The sequence below is a fragment of the Calidris pugnax genome, unplaced genomic scaffold, assembly GCF_001431845.1.
Source record: "Calidris pugnax isolate Ruff unplaced genomic scaffold, ASM143184v1 scaffold118, whole genome shotgun sequence".
Lineage (NCBI taxonomy): Eukaryota > Metazoa > Chordata > Aves > Charadriiformes > Scolopacidae > Calidris > Calidris pugnax.
In genome coordinates this window covers 50151-65766 of record NW_015090855.1, presented here as the reverse complement: position 1 = coordinate 65766, position 15616 = coordinate 50151, and the positions used below count along the sequence as shown (strand labels likewise).

Here is a 15616-nt window from a genome sequence, read left to right as displayed (position 1 = left end):
CAGGTCTTTAAATGCAGCCCCGGTGCTCCCAAGGGCCCTCCACGGCTGCTCTGCCTCACGCTGCACGCTCAGCAGACTTCTCCTGCCTGACCTCTGAAGAAACCCAGCCGTTTCTCACCTGCCCTTGACTCAGCCACCGGCTCTCCAGCTGAGCCACCACACGCTGGATGAGCTCCCGGAGGGATCCGCCGCAGGTGACAGTGGTGACTCCACCTTGGGTGACAGCCAGCAGATGGTTCCACACGTGCTGGAGCAACCCTGGAAAGCCCTTCCTCTCCCATCACCAAACACACCTCTCCCTTCAGGGGAGAAACCGCGAGAAATCGCTACAACCTGGTTATCACCGATACAAGATGTCTTTTTTTTTTTTATTGCAATCTAAAAAGAAGTGCTAAAAATAGCTGGAGGAATAAAGTGGGAGCGTTTTGCAGCTGATTTGCAAATAGCAACTGTCACAACCAGCAGTGCCCTGGGGAGTGGGGCTGCGGCAGGACCCTCTCGTGCTGACAAAGAGCCGCACGCAGAGGAGATTAACAGGTGACACTCGCCAGCCTTTTGTCTAAAGGGCACAAATCCTCCACTGAGCGAGGGCAGCGCAGCCTTTTGAACAGCAAAGAGAAATTAATTATCTCTTCTCTGGCCCTCTGCTTGCACTAATCATGATTCATGGGCTTTGCTTTGCCACAGCTGAATGAGAATGATTTTAATGAAGTTAAAGATTACGGGGTTTTGCTGGGGAATTGGTTTTAAGTTGAACGTGACTCTGTTATTGACCTGAAGGCACAGATTGAGTACAGGGAGGTCAGTGACACCTCCAGGGTGCCAAGGACAAATGAAGGACATTTTGCTGAAGGACCCAGAGAATACAGCTCTCGGCTGCAGGTAAGGAAGCAGAGCAGGGGTAGCAGCGGGATGATGCTCTGGAGACCCCTGGATCCATGATGCTCTGGAGACCCCTGGATCCATGATGCTCTGGAGACCCCTGGATCCTGGGATCCCCGAGCCCTCTAAATGCATAGAAGCATCATCAGAAGCCTGCACAAACATGAATTTTATTTGCACAGCTACCACATCCACTCCAAGGCTCAGCACAAGCTGCAAAACCCATTTCAGACACATGGATAAAACAGCCATTTATTTCTAAACCCAAGCTGTCCCTGACACAGCAGCCAGCTAGCGTGGCGGCACGGCAGCAGGGACACCCCTGGGGACAGCAGGGGACATGGGCTCCCCTTGCAGTCATCTGGACACCCGCGAGAGGGAGACAAGACCACGCAGACACCGGGCTGGGAGGTGACAGGGCCAGCAGAGCTCGCAGCCCAGCCCCAGGCATCCCCACGCAGAACCTGGACCTCATCACCATTCCCACTACGTGAAAAATGGGATTGCATTTAAGAAAAAAAAAAAAAAAAAAAAATTCTTTTGCTACACTTTTCTATGCAGAATAAAACCGTCTGCTCAAACTGGGGCTGAGATTGCCTAGATGTTCTTCTTTTTAAACACAACATTCATAATCCTGATTATTTAGCAAATCTGTGCAGCAATCTCTGAAGACTGTGCTCCTGCGCTGCACGCTGTAGGTCAGGGCATATGAAATCTGTCCTCTGTAGTGTAATTTAAGAGTGGCTTAAAGGCTCTTTGCCAGCTGCTTGCTGCTCTGCTCTCTCAAGGTAGCAGTGTTTCCCGACCTGCCCGTTGCAAAGATCTGTGTCCTCCCTCCCCACGTGTACAGCATTGAGCAGTCGGTTCCTTCACGGCAAGGTCATTTTTCCTCAGATATATTCAAATGGAGAACTAGCTTTCCAAAGCTGGCTTGTAAACTGATCAGGGTCTGAATGCCTACGTGGACAATGCCAGTTTCCATATAAAATGATATAAAAAAAGAATCAGAGCCCCCGTGCCGATGCCTCTCCTACCGCATTGGTGGCTCTGCTCAGCCTTCTCCTGCACCCCCACCCGTCACCGCCTGCCCATTAGCATGCAAAGCGTGTAACAGCACAGACACATTTAGGGAAAATGTGTCATTAATTTCTTTTCCTGTCCATGCGGAGTTTGTCTGACCTCTTTTCTAAATCTATTTTTAAATTGCTTCTGGGACTCTGCATGCCAGGTATACCATTACGCTGCCGCAAGCGTCTGCAGAATCAGCTTGTCGAAACCTCGCAAAACTTGCAGGAAATATGGCAAGGCAGCATCTTCATGGGTCACCCACCCCACAACCCAGGTCTCAAGGCCAGAACAGCTTTATTTACATCATCCCTGACAGCTGCTTGTCTAACCTGTTCTTAAAATCCCTCCCTAGAGAATTTATTCTGGTGCTTTGCTTGACTTTTTCCTTCCAAATCTCTTTCTAGTCCCCCCTCTTTGCATATTAGTCCCCAACACCACTCATGAGTTATCAGTTCAAAGCACAGACCCAGCCTATTTCCTTTCTTTTGTCCTTGATACAGTACTTTTTAATTCTGTCTTACAAGACTTTGTGATCGGTGTGGATTGTACCAGCTTGTAATGGCCACACACTGGAAATGCAGAGTGAGGTGTTCGTCGCCTGCTCCCTTCACAGGCTGGGTGTAACCCCCTTTTGCTGAGGAGCTTTGTCAAGAAGAGGGGCACTCTGAGAAGACTTTGTCCGTGTGTGTCCCTTGGACCAAATCCCCATTACTGCCTCTCTATTATACTTGCACATCTCGTCTTCTGCAGAGCTGCTCTGCTGTGGGTTCATCCAGGTGGGATAGTGGTGCTTCAACAGAGCCACCCCCTGGCACACCCAGACAACAGCTATTTTCAGAAGATAACATTTTGTGTTGTGCTTTTCATGGATTTATTCACACTATCCACACAACTGCCTATTTGCCATCAACTCCAGCCTTTAGAAGCAATATACTCTTACAGAGGTGCTCCGCTGTGCCTAGTACATACACGTGTTTGAGCCCAGGGTTCAGAAATCATTGTTCTGTTCTCATAACTACTTGCTAAATGACCTTTTTTTTGTCCTCTTAGTGCACAAAGTTGCAATCAATAAGCATGTTGCCTAAACACAGCCATGCACCTGAATGGTTTGACTTGCACAGCTGAACTAAGAAATGTGCTATACTCCACATCTAACGCACACCTAAGTTCTCCAGCTCTGGTTTTAAAAACCAGGGATGGCAACGCACACTTCCTTCATTTCATGGATTTATTCACACTATCCACACAACCGCCTATTTGCCATCAACTCAAGCCTTTAGAAGCGACACGGTGCTTCAACAGAGCCACCCCCTGGCACACCCAGACAACAGCTATTTTCAGAAGATAACATTTCGTCTTGTGCTTTTCATGGATTTATTCACACTATCCACACAACTGCCTATTTGCCATCAACTCCAGCCTTTAGAAGCAATATACTCTTACAGAGGTGCTCCGCTGTGCCTAGTACATACACGTGTTTGAGCCCAGGGTTCAGAAATCATTGTTCTGTTCTCGTAACTACTTGCTAAATGACCTTTTTTTTGTCCTCTTAGTGCACAAAGTTGCAATCAATAAGCATGTTGCCTAAACACAGCCATGCACCTGAATGGTTTGACTTGCACAGCTGAACTAAGAAATGTGCTATACTCCACATCTAACGCACACCTAAGTTCTCCAGCTCTGGTTTTAAAAACCAGGGATGGCAACGCACACTTCCTTCATCCAGAAGAAAGGTGGGGGGAGAGTCTCCTTTGAGACTGATCATATATTTGACAGTTATCTTATTTGAGCATAAAAAAAACCCATCAGAACTCAATTTCAGGGAGCAGTAATGTACTGTGTAACAATCACACTCATCCATATTGCATGTTAAGGTCTTTTAAATTGCATCTTACACGCAAAAGCCACGTGGACATCTATCAGCTAAGGAGGAAGGCAGAACTGGTTAATTTAACATCCGCTGTCCCTATCTTTAAAATATTTATTGTGCACATGAGGAATTATTAATGCAATATGCACCTGAGCACGTTGTCAGGGTACTGGGCACACAGCCCCTCACCCCATCAGAGTCGATGTGAATGCTGCAGGAGCCTTCACTTTGGCTAAAAGGGTTTTTTTACGAGCATTTGTCCCCGCAGGACCCAAACCCAACCCCACCCCACCGAGCGCACACCTCTCCTCTGCCAGGCAACATCCCTGTCTCTGCCTTTCAACAGGCTCCGCTCCTCTCCCGGCCACTCCGCTTTCTGTAACATTTTTAGCACTGTGACGTGCCGTCTTCTGTGCTGTAACACCCTGTACTCCGCTCGGGTATCCGACTCCTTCTGCTGTATGAATTCTGCCACCTAAACGGAGCTATAAAAACTATACAGTGAATTATGTACAAAGACCTCCCCCATTCCCTTACCAGGCCAACTCCATTTTTAGCAATCGCAAGTCATCTCGGATGCACTGAATAAGAGATCGCTACCTGCCTTCAGAGAGCAATTCTGCCTGTTCCCAAGAGGTTGCTGAAAGTGGGATTCACTGTATTTACTGCTGGAACTCCAGCTCTCAGGGTCACATCCTCTCCGAGCTCTGCTGGCCAACCTTAACAGCACAAAAGGATGTGCTGGTGCTGAACAGGCTGACTAATTTCTTGGTGCATTGCAGAAACAATCTTCATGCCTTTCCCGGTTGCCATCTCGAAAGGCCTTGATTTCTTACAGCCTGAACTGTATCAACACCACAATTCGTTCCATCTTTTAAAAGGACTTGGATAAAAGGAGACCCCCTAAAGATAATTTGCTACACAAGAATCTAGAAGTCCCCTGGCTTTGGACACCAAAAGAGAGACACTCAGTGAAGAGCCACGACATGAATCTCCTGAACCGTGTGTTTAGGAATCAAGTCTTTTGGTAACTCCTGAATGATGACGGATAATTTTTGGTGAAGGAAAGTGAGTTTCACATGGCCATACGGTCACAAGCCAGGTCAGTATTTTCTCCAGCCTTCTTTTAGTTACTGCTCCATAGTGAAGCTGAGAAGGGCAGGCAAATTCTCCAGCCTAAATCCCAGTACTGGCCCAGCCCTGGAGGGACAGAGGGAAGAACCGGTACAAGCCATACTCTGCAGAAAAGGCATGAGACAGAACAAAGATGAAAGGCAGGAGATGCCCACTGCCAGGCTGCCTTCTGCCTCCAGCCCTCGTCAGAGGTGGCCTCAGGCAGGGCTCAGGCTGGTGCTGCCCACATGATGGGGAGAGAGAAAGGATATGGCTAATGAGAAGATGCTTCCTCGCTGGACGGGCAGAGTCGTCTCAGACAGTACAAGAACAATCCTCTAAATCTTTATGAGTCATCACCTGCTGTGCTTTTCTAAGGTAAAAATCACCTTAGCTCTTCATAACTTAATCATCTCAGCAGTAGCCAGCAAGACTAAAAATGCCGACAAGTACCACTTATTAGGGACTATGGCAGCTAACAGGCTTTTGTTCCAGCTCCATTTTTGTCTTTCTGCTCCATTTTCAGAAGGAAAAGTGGTTGGCAGGAATAAGTTACACATAAGTCCAGAATCTGAGTGTTGTACATGGTCTCGTGCAGCTGCAGCAAAACCCAGCCAAAACAAGATGTAGGTTGTGCAAGAGCCAGGATAGAGCCAGAGATCCCTGTTGTATCTCAGGGGTTTTTTTTGTGAGTTATTCCTCTATTCAGAATTTTATCCTTGCAGTAATCTTGGTGTCCTGAGACTACCCGGTGGGCACTTGCTACAGCAGGTAACTCCTCTTTTTCAGATTCTGAAGTACATACACAGAAGAAAACACTCGCTGCTGTAGAGATTTGTGACCAGGACTAAAACTGGTCTGGATGATTATGAATAGAAACATTTGTTTCTATTCATAGAAGCACAACCAACTCATCAGCAGGAGACCTGTCCTCTGACGACAGGAGGAGGACATCAAAGTTAGAGAGCACATTGCTTCCATACCCTGCCCGAAGGCAGGCTATGGCCATAAAGATGCCCCAGAGGAGAAAGCAAAAAGGTAGCAGCATGGCTTAAGATCTATGGAAACTGAAAAAAGCAAGACCCCGAAGTGAAAGATCACCCCATAATAACAGGTTAAGTCCTAGAAAGTGTAAGGAACAGTCCAAGAGCCAGCTGGTTCTGCAGAACAAGTCAGAAGACATAGCAAAGGCGTGACAGATGGTGTCCCTGGTCCCCGGCGACAGCACCTGGATGCACCAGGCTTGGTGCCTGCACGGGGCGGGGAGAGTGCCAACGAGTGAAACCTGGGAGTGTGAATGACTGAAAACAGCTTTGTTTAGAATAAATACCACCTTTTCCTTCTAGAAAGTACATTGAGTTTATTATATTAATTTCCTACACTGGCGCACAACCGCTGTGCAGTATAAAAGCTGAGTAATGCAGCCGGGGGACTTTTTGTACGGCAAAAAATTAAATGGATTGGTGTGTTGACATTGTTAGTGCTTACTGGCATGTGCTCGAGCTTAAATTCCAGGAGACACGTCCCTGAGACCAGCTAATCTTCAGTACACTTCATAGTCAGGTAAAACCCTAAAGGGAATATTTTCTTGAAGGAGGGCATAGCATACCTTGGCACCACTCGGAAAGCCCATTTGTATGACTGACAGCAGGTATTTTAAGACCTGCAGCAAAGTTTCACCAAATCTTTGATCATTTCAGTGTGCCACGTTTGGAAGTTGTCCTTTTAGTCCTTACATTGAAAAGGATTATAAAAACACATGGAACTTGGGAAAACAAATCCTCTTGGAAGAGGAGGTTTTGAATCCATTTTCTTCCCTATGTGAACACACCGAAGAGATGGATGGGTGGGAAGAACTAGGGCAACCTCGTCTTGCTGAAAACTGGGTTTTTGACAGTCACTGGTGAAAACTGTCTCTGACCTAGGAGTATCTGCATCGGTCAGAAACCCAGGATTAAAAAGAAAATCAACTTGCCACAGCTAACACAGTCATATGAATCTTCATTTTGCCTCCCTGAGAACACAGCTCCAGCAAACGAGAGAGGTCAAGAGAAATCTGATTTAGGAGAATACATTTCTGTTCCTCAAAGCTATTCCCCAAACAATTCCTTTCTTTATTGCAGGAAAAGAAAGCAAAGAAACTGCCCTCCCACCATGTTTCAAGAGAATAGAGCCTTCTCAGCTCTTTGTACTCTCAACCATGTTTGCTTATCACTTCCAGCTCAGCCAGCCAGCTGCAATTCCCACCGGCTTTCCAGAGGAGATCAATTATCCCACCTAGGAACAAAGTGTCCAGGAACCACTTAATCACACTTTTCAGAGAAGCAAGAGGAGAAACCATCCCACCCCTGGCAGAGGGGCTGGCGAGGATGTCCTGGCAGCATTTGAGGTTGGAATACCAAACGTTAGACTTGTTCTAATAAAGCCGTTTGGATTGTAAGACAGTATTTTTCTTTCTTTGTTGAGCTGATAGCTACATGCCGCCTGCCTTCAGGGTAAAACAGCACTTGTATGGGTGCAATATTTTGTTGGCAGAAATATTCTCTCTCCAGGAAAGCACAATCAAAGCAACCAGCATATGCAATGATAGGACACAGACTTTTCAGAGAATTATACCCTTCCCAGGAGGGTAAGCTATGTAAATATAAAAAGGAAAGAATTCGGCTCGGCACGAAAGCAGATTCTTGCCCCACATTGCCAAGGGATTGAACTTAATCACTAATCCTCTGCATCTCATGGCAGAGGCAGAACTCCAAGCCACAGGACTGTGCTGGTGTAGCAGGAATATTTCCCCGGAGACAGCCACTCACAGAAGAGATAAGGTACATCACAGCTTGGGAGTGACAAGATTGCTATCGCAGCCTGTGCCTCATTACTATTTCCAACCTTCAGCACAGATCTATGATGCCTTTCCAGGATTAGCCTACTTCTAAAGCTAAAGAAAGTCTCTCTTAATTTACAGCCTGTTACTTATTTAACACCAGAATCACATTAATTGAGAGCGCCTTTGGACTATCACAGCGTTTTAGCAGTACAGTGTACTGGGAATACCACGCAGGACTAGAGAGTGTACGGAGTGATGCCAAGTGTGGTATTTGGCTTAAACAGAGCATGGTTTAGGTACACAAACGTTTTGGCCTCATAGCTAGAAGCACGCAATCTGATAGTATATATTGCCCCTTTTTTTAAATACTGTTTGTTTTTGTTTCCCCTAAAGATTCCCATGAATGGTCATCTTAATAAAATGATGATAATCTCCATATATGGCTTCAAATAATGGAAACACAAAAACGAGACTTGGAGACAAGTCAGCCCCCAAAGTTCTGGCCTAAGGACCCCCTGCTTTACATTGTGGTATAAAGCCTAAGCACAGCAAAGCATGTCATAACTTTTCCTGGGGTCGAAAACCGTGTCTAAAACACATTCTTTCAGGACACTGTAACTCAGATGAAACAAAAGAAAGCTTCTTACCAAAAGCATACACAGGCTTCGAAATATGTATTTTGATGTAAGAATGACTATTTTGCTACTTGCATCCTTTACATCACCTTGGCATTTTTTTTCCCCTCTCAAATCAAAAGGCTATCTTGAAATAGGGAAGAGGGACAGTGATTGCGCAACATTAAAGACTTCTGGCTTATAATTTATTACCAGTAATGAGTCTCAGCTATTCACCCTGAATTATTCTTCTAAAGGCAAAGCAGTTAAAAGTAATGGGTATATGCTTCAGCTCAGAATAATGAGGACACTAAAAAAGTATATAAACAGCTAGAGTATGTGCCAGGTATGCAGGCAGAGAGATCTGCTCTACTCTAATTGAATGGGCAGCACAGGCAAGTGAGACAAACACATCATCTATCACGCTGGATGAAAATTAATAGGTATAAGAGGAACAGTGCATCCCACAAATGATTACCCAGCTCCCTTGCAATGACTTACTTTCCCTCTGATCCATAGCTGTTCATGCTGTCCTCAATGGACTCATGGCTGGCTTGACGGACGGTCCGGCTGGGCATTTCCACAGCCAGCCCAGTTTCTGTGCTCCTTTGGATGGCTCCTTTCAGTCTCCGACCATCCCCATCTAGGAACAGAAGGGGAGAAAAGACAGTCAGCTATCGTTCCCAGAGCCTTTTGACATGGCAGAGTCAAGGAGAAGCCGAGAAGGTCTTTCAGATCAGGCTGGCATCTGGCAGCCAGGCAGTATTTTGCACTCTCAGAGCGTTTCATTACTCAGCCCTGCTTCATCAGCAGCCCCCAGTCATCTCTGGAACAAACCCAGTGCTCCAGCAAGCCAGGGCCCAGCAGAAACCCAACCCATCCACACCACCCTACCTGCTGCGACCGTTTGTACCAATTAATTATGCATCGAGTGCAGGTGCATGCAGGCACACAAGCTGACTCTACATGGAGGTACCCAGCTGGGGAGCACAGGAGCAGTAGCCACGGGCAGAGCAGAGGTGTACAGCCTGCCCATGCCTCAAAATGGTTCCTAGATCCTGTTGCTAATTCCTAAAAATATTGCTGCCTCAGATGGTGCAGAGCAGTGAAGCGCTGCAGCTCTTGGTCAGCATCAAGGGAGCAGAGGGGAGGAAAAGGCTGGGGAACACCAGAGGTGCTGTGAAGGCAGGAGCCCTCCCAGACAGGCCACAAGGGAATAGCTGGGCACAGCCAAAATGTTCCCTGGTGGCACCTGGAAAGACACCAGCAGTGGAAAACCCTGGAGAGGACTATTCCCCTTCACACCCGCCCTCAGCCACAGCGCAAAGGGAATTCAGGAGGTTCTGGTCCCTCCTGGGTGCAGTCTTCAGAGGCTCAGCCCTCTGAAATTAAGAGCTGCTATTTTCATCCTCCCTCTCCAGCAGCCTGTTTCCCAGAACAAACCATCTTATGTAATGAACATGTAATGAATACCATTACTATTAATTGCTTTAGCTAGTGTTAGGAGGCTCCAGATTTCATCCCACATACAGCACTCATCCTGAAACACATCCGCCACAAGTTTTCTGAACAAAGCAGAATTATCTAAATCCTTTAAAGATGCCCGTTCCTCGTCAGGAAACAAACCTCTGGCCCACAGAAACCCACCAGTGTTTTGAGTACCACCCCTGGAGAAGAAGTGACCCAGCTACTGATTCTAGAGAACTTGGATGCTCAAATATTAAAGAAAACCAGTCTTTCCCAACTGCTTTGGAAACAAGAGGGTATCTGTAAAAACCTGTCTAAAATACATGGAATGTTGCTATTTGTGCAGCAAGCTGCTTGACCTAAAATACTTTTCTTTAGATCTTGGTGTGAACAGACACTTTTAAAAAAAAATCAGTAAGGTATCAGAAATGCTTCCTATCCTACTTCTCAAATTATACCTACACTGAAATGCAAAACCAAAAATTCTTCTATAAATACAGCTATAAAGTCCCTTTTCCTCTGGTATCATGAGGTTTCCAACTGGGTAAACGTGTTGGCCCCAGGGCTCTGTACCAGCTGCTGCCCCCACATATGGTGCAGCGTGTGTATGTGTGTCCCCATGGGCTGCAAGGATAGAATATGCATGTTCTGGGTTAACGTTAACTACAGCGTGGATTGTTTGTGTGCCTAGAGCAATGCATGGAGCACATTGTATAAATCAGGAAGTTACACAAACGTAAAACATTTTTAACGTGCTTTCAAAATCCAGACCTTCAGGCAAGAATAATATTATAGGCATCAATAAAACAAAGCCTGATGAAACAGCCTCACCTACTCTCCCAGCCACTGCAGAACTGTTCCCTTTGACGCACCTTCTATAAGCCTTCTACAGCTCACTGGATCCTCTGATGGGGTCTCTAGGTTCCTCTCAGAGAGCATCCCATAGCCTCGCGGGCAGACTTGATGGTCCATTTAATTTGTCTCACATTCACCTCCACAAACAATCTTTTAGTCATCTACATCCATCAATGCCCATCCCTCCATGTGTGCTCTCTCAGAACACTCATCTTTCCACTCCTTTTAGTTTAGTCCTTACCAGAGCCTTGGCAGGCGACCAGAGGCAAAGCGGCAAATGACATAAACGTAGGAAACAAATTAAAAATACCCTGTTGCCCAACTATGCGACATCTGTTTAAAAAAAAAAATCTCTTATTTCTCAAATCTAATGAGACACGTCTGGAGACATTCATACCTAGAAGACTATGCATCCACATCTGGCAACAAACTGAAGGCTTGGGAGAGAGCAAGGCTTTAAAGCAACCCAAGGTGCTTCCTTCTTTCTATCAGCCCCCTCCTGATCCAGAGTTAATGGGATAAAATTGATGGGCAAGGGCTCAAAGACAAGGAGAGACAGGCAGTACCAGAGCACTGTACCAGGGACGTTTAGCTGCACCACCACATGCCCTGCTTTGCACTGCTGGCTTTCTATGAGCGAGTGGTTTTCTAGTGTTCCTGATTGCTTTTACAGCTATAACACACAGATATTCTTATTAAAAATAAAAAAGTTAAAAAGGAGAAACTCTAGAAAGCAAGAAGACAGGACTAGATGACAAGAATCCTTCATTCCTCCCTCCTCTTCCAGACAGAGATGCACAGCAACTCCTGCATCTCACAAACCATCTTTCATTATTCTGGAGAAAGGTTTCTCCAGCCTTTTCCCCCTCCAGTCTCTTTTTGCCAAAAGTTTCCCTTGAACAGAAGGGGAGGAAACTCTTTTGCCAAAAAGGCAAGCTCCCAAACCACTGTGGCCAGAGTCAACACTGAAACAGGGTAAGACATTGACATAAGCAGCAGCGATGCCATCAGAGGGACATCAGTTCCTAAATCACTCACTTAACCTTTTAGTCAAACTTTACCCATAGTCAGTGCGTTACAAAAATCCCTTGAGTTGGGAGAGAAGGGCAAATCAGAAATAGCAAACCTGGAAAGGAAATAAATACATACAAGTCTGCACTGCTTGCCTACGGACCGAAAATATTTTAGAAGCCATAGTCACCTACCAGCAACCTCCTCTGGCCAGCGCGGAGCATCGTATGGGGCTGTGCCTCCTCCCCTACCTGACATCGTGTGCTTCAACCTCTTTGCAAATGAAGAAGGTAGATGATTTGCCTCTATGAGGGTGCTGCCTGGCAAAACTGTTTATCTTAATTTCATTGTTAGCAGTATCTAGAACAAGTAAAAGCAGTATTGACATTTTCTGCAGTGTCCCCAAATTTATTCCCTGCACCTTTTCCAATTAAGCAGGAAACGCCAAAGGTTAAGCAGCCGGTCGAGCCTGGAGTGCAACACGCAGCTGAAAAGCAGATTCTGCTTCAGAATGACCTTGGGAAGAACGAATTTTTTGCCCAAATACCAAGGCTGAAGACACCCAGCACCCCACAGATGCCACAAACCAGAAGGGACCAGCAGACGTTTTGCCAAGTTTTCTGTGTTGACAGGCACTTTGATTTCCCTCTGCCCAGCCAAGCAATTTCTGTTTGGCTAAAGAGTATCTTCTGAAAAGCTCCCCACTCTGGATTTGGAGATATCAAGAGATGAAGAATCTGTCATTTGCCTGGGCGCTTGATTTTACTACCTGACATTTAGAGATGTGACTTAACTTTGTCTGGTTTCAGCTTTCAGCCTTCAGTTTTTTTCAATGCCCTTCTCCACCGCGAGAGCTGCTTTGTGTTCTTACTATAAAGACTCTTCTGCAGCGTAATCAAGTCATCTCTCACTCTCTTTTGACAAGTTAAACAGACTGAGCTCTTTATGTTTCTCATGCTCTGGCATTTTTTTCTCCTACCCTTGAATCTTTTTAATGACCTCCCCAGGTTTTAAATGCCCTTTTGAGAACATACACGGCAGAACCGGAGACTGCATTTTAGCGCAAAAACACGTACAGAGGTAAAAATCAGCTTGTACTCTCATCTTCCCTGCTTCTGCCTGCATCTCCCAAGACCACAGTAAACTCTTGGTACAACATCACACCCCGCCTGGATGCTGTGCAGTCCCTGCCTGTCCTGCTGGTACCACCTTGTAGAACGTTATATTAAGAAATACCTAAGAAAACACATTTTATTTGACGGGAGAGAGCAAAAACTCCAGATAGCTCTTTATAACTCGCCCACTCTCAATACCACTTACTAACATGCTAATGTGCATATCACCTGAGAATATAGTAAGGTCTAAACTCATGCTTGCTCCAAAATCAAATGGAAAAATTAGATTGCACCAGGCCCTTAAAAGAGCTTCCTGCCTTTGAGGCTCTGCCTTGATAACCGCTTTTTGAGATGCGAAGTAAAATTCTTATCTATCACTATCTGATTTTTTTAGGGTCATGTTGTTCTAGGACAAAACCCTTACATACCCATCACATTTACCCAGATACCTGCCTCTACTAAAACTCGGGAGAAAAAAAAAAAAAGATCTGATAAGACCCATTTTCCCTAAATCCTACTTGACTGGTATTAATTATATTACCATAATTCTGTTCTTTATTAATTGGATCTCATTATAATGTTTCCTCTAATTCTGTCTGGAAGTGACATCAGACCAAATAACCAAAAGTTTCTTCCAGACGACCCAGTAACGGATGAAGAGGAGCAAGGTGACAGTGCAGGACCCGCGCAGAGAAGAGCAGAGCATCCTTTGGAGACTTCCCTTCCTTAAATATAGTTCCAGAAGTAAATAAATAAATAAAATAAAAGAGCAGCATTGTCCCCTACTCTCCCCCAAGGAAAGAGTCACTGTTTCTCACATCCTTTTCTGTGTCAGTCTAATGCACAACTCTTCCTCTGCTGCTGACCGGTCTCTCCTTGCCCACAGAACAGCAAGTCTTGAAAAAAATCTATGCAAGTTCTGCAATCGTTCATCACAAGGTCATCATTCTATAATTATTACTACTACACAGAATTACTCCGTATCCAATAGATGTTTATTGAGTTGACGTTTCTGAGGGATGGAGCATGCCCCTTTCACTACCTCCTCTCTTGTTGTTTCCTTTTCCCCCACCCAAGTGTTTGGTACCTTCTTTCTTCCTTCTCTTTTCCAGCTTGGTCTCAATTTTCTCCTCCATGTTTGCACAGTTTGCTGGGTGCCACCAACACAAAAAGAAACCAGCATGATACATGTGCTACGGATCCTCCCATACTTTAGCATTAATTGATATTGATTTAACCCTGAGATGAGGAATCGACGAATTTCAGCTCAATCAGCTTTGCTCCTAAATTAACGAACTGCTCCCAAATTAACCAACTGCTCCCAAGCACAGAACACGCTGGTACCCAAAGCACATGGCCAGGCAGCACCAACACAGGCCACCCCATACACACCAAAGGGCCAGCAAATATGCTTCCCAAACTTCACCCTGGGGTGCAAGAGGAAAATCAGGAAGGGAAATCGATTAGATGCTTCCTTTCACCTGTTCCTACCACAAAGCTCTGGAAAAGTGGAGAAGACAGTGTGCTGTATTTTCCAGGAAAGATCAGTCCAAGCCTGAGTAAAGAGATTGCATTTCTATTGCTTTTCTTACGCAAGCCAAGCAGTCTGCATCGATCTGCATCCATACGTGCTGCAGGGTATCGACCTGGGCAGCCTTTGGTCTCTGGCAGCACACCTGGGTTCTTCAGCAAGTGAAATATCTGCTTTGCTCCAAAATGAGGTCCAGGTACAAACCACCATTTAGGAAGGATGGAGAATTGACAACCCCAGTGAGGAAACGGAGCAAGAAAACCTATCTAATGGAGTCAATGTACCCTTCAGAGCATGTTGTAGATCATGTAGAAGCAGAGATGAAGGGGATGGACATCTGTGACTGTAGAGTGTGTCCGCTGGCAGCATCCAGGGGACTGGGTGGGACAGGACCTGCCTGCCTGCAGAGGAGACATGCCCTGAGCTATGCAGTGCTTCGCACCAAATCTGCCTGCTCTATCCTTGGTTCCAACAAGGACTCACAAGCCTTTCATTTCCCACATCCATAAACTTCACTCAAATACAAAGAGTTGCTTCTTGCTTTCTTCTCCATGAAGGTTTGCTCCAGAAAATAAAAAAAGAAAAACTAAAAAAAAAAAGATGATGCAAGGCAGTTTGGGGCTGAAAATGAACAAGGAAAACACCAGGTATCCATCTGGATATTAACATCTGCTGAGATGAGGAAGAAGGTCCCCAAGTCCAACAACTGGTCCTCAATGTGTCTGTGGGCACACAGCAAAAGCAGCAGTGGGATTTGCAGCACCTTGTATGACTCTGCTGCAGCGCTGAGCGTTTTACCTACTTATTTTCGAATACTCTGAGAAAAAGAGCCAAGATGTTAGCTTCTCTGCTTCAAACTTTGTCACTGCATCGTTGTTCCTAATAGGTTTAAAAATAAAAGATTTCTTTCTGTTTAGTCAGATGCTGAATCCCTACAGACGTGTGCTAAGATTCGTGTGCCATGAATCAATTCCGAGATGAATAAAAAAAATTCCATTGTTCGGCTTCAAAGGGGAAAAAAAGAAAAGTCTTCCCACTGCCTCACAAGAATATCCAACACCTGTGACAGCCTGGCACACCCTGTGCAGAGCAGCTGGCAGGGTGGGCATCACAGCCCTTCTACATCCATATCCGTGTTTGGAGCAAGCCATGCTGCTCTCCTAAGGGGATGTTACTGCTAAGGGAAAAAAAAAATATATATAAATACTGGATTGTCATTTCAGAATGCAGTTTAACAAGATGAATTCAATCTCATCATGCCTAGCA

General features: G+C 45.6%; 1 protein-coding gene across 1 annotated transcript in view; it reads right to left on the bottom strand.

Moving 5' to 3' along the window:
- RIMS4 (regulating synaptic membrane exocytosis 4) overlaps nucleotides 1-15616 on the bottom strand; it is a 54737-nt gene that overhangs the window by 11208 nt on the left and 27913 nt on the right. The window contains exon 2 of the mRNA XM_014943796.1: nucleotides 8873-9014. Within this exon, the coding sequence (XP_014799282.1) occupies nucleotides 8873-9014 (142 nt within the window). The remainder of the gene's footprint in view (nucleotides 1-8872; nucleotides 9015-15616) is intronic.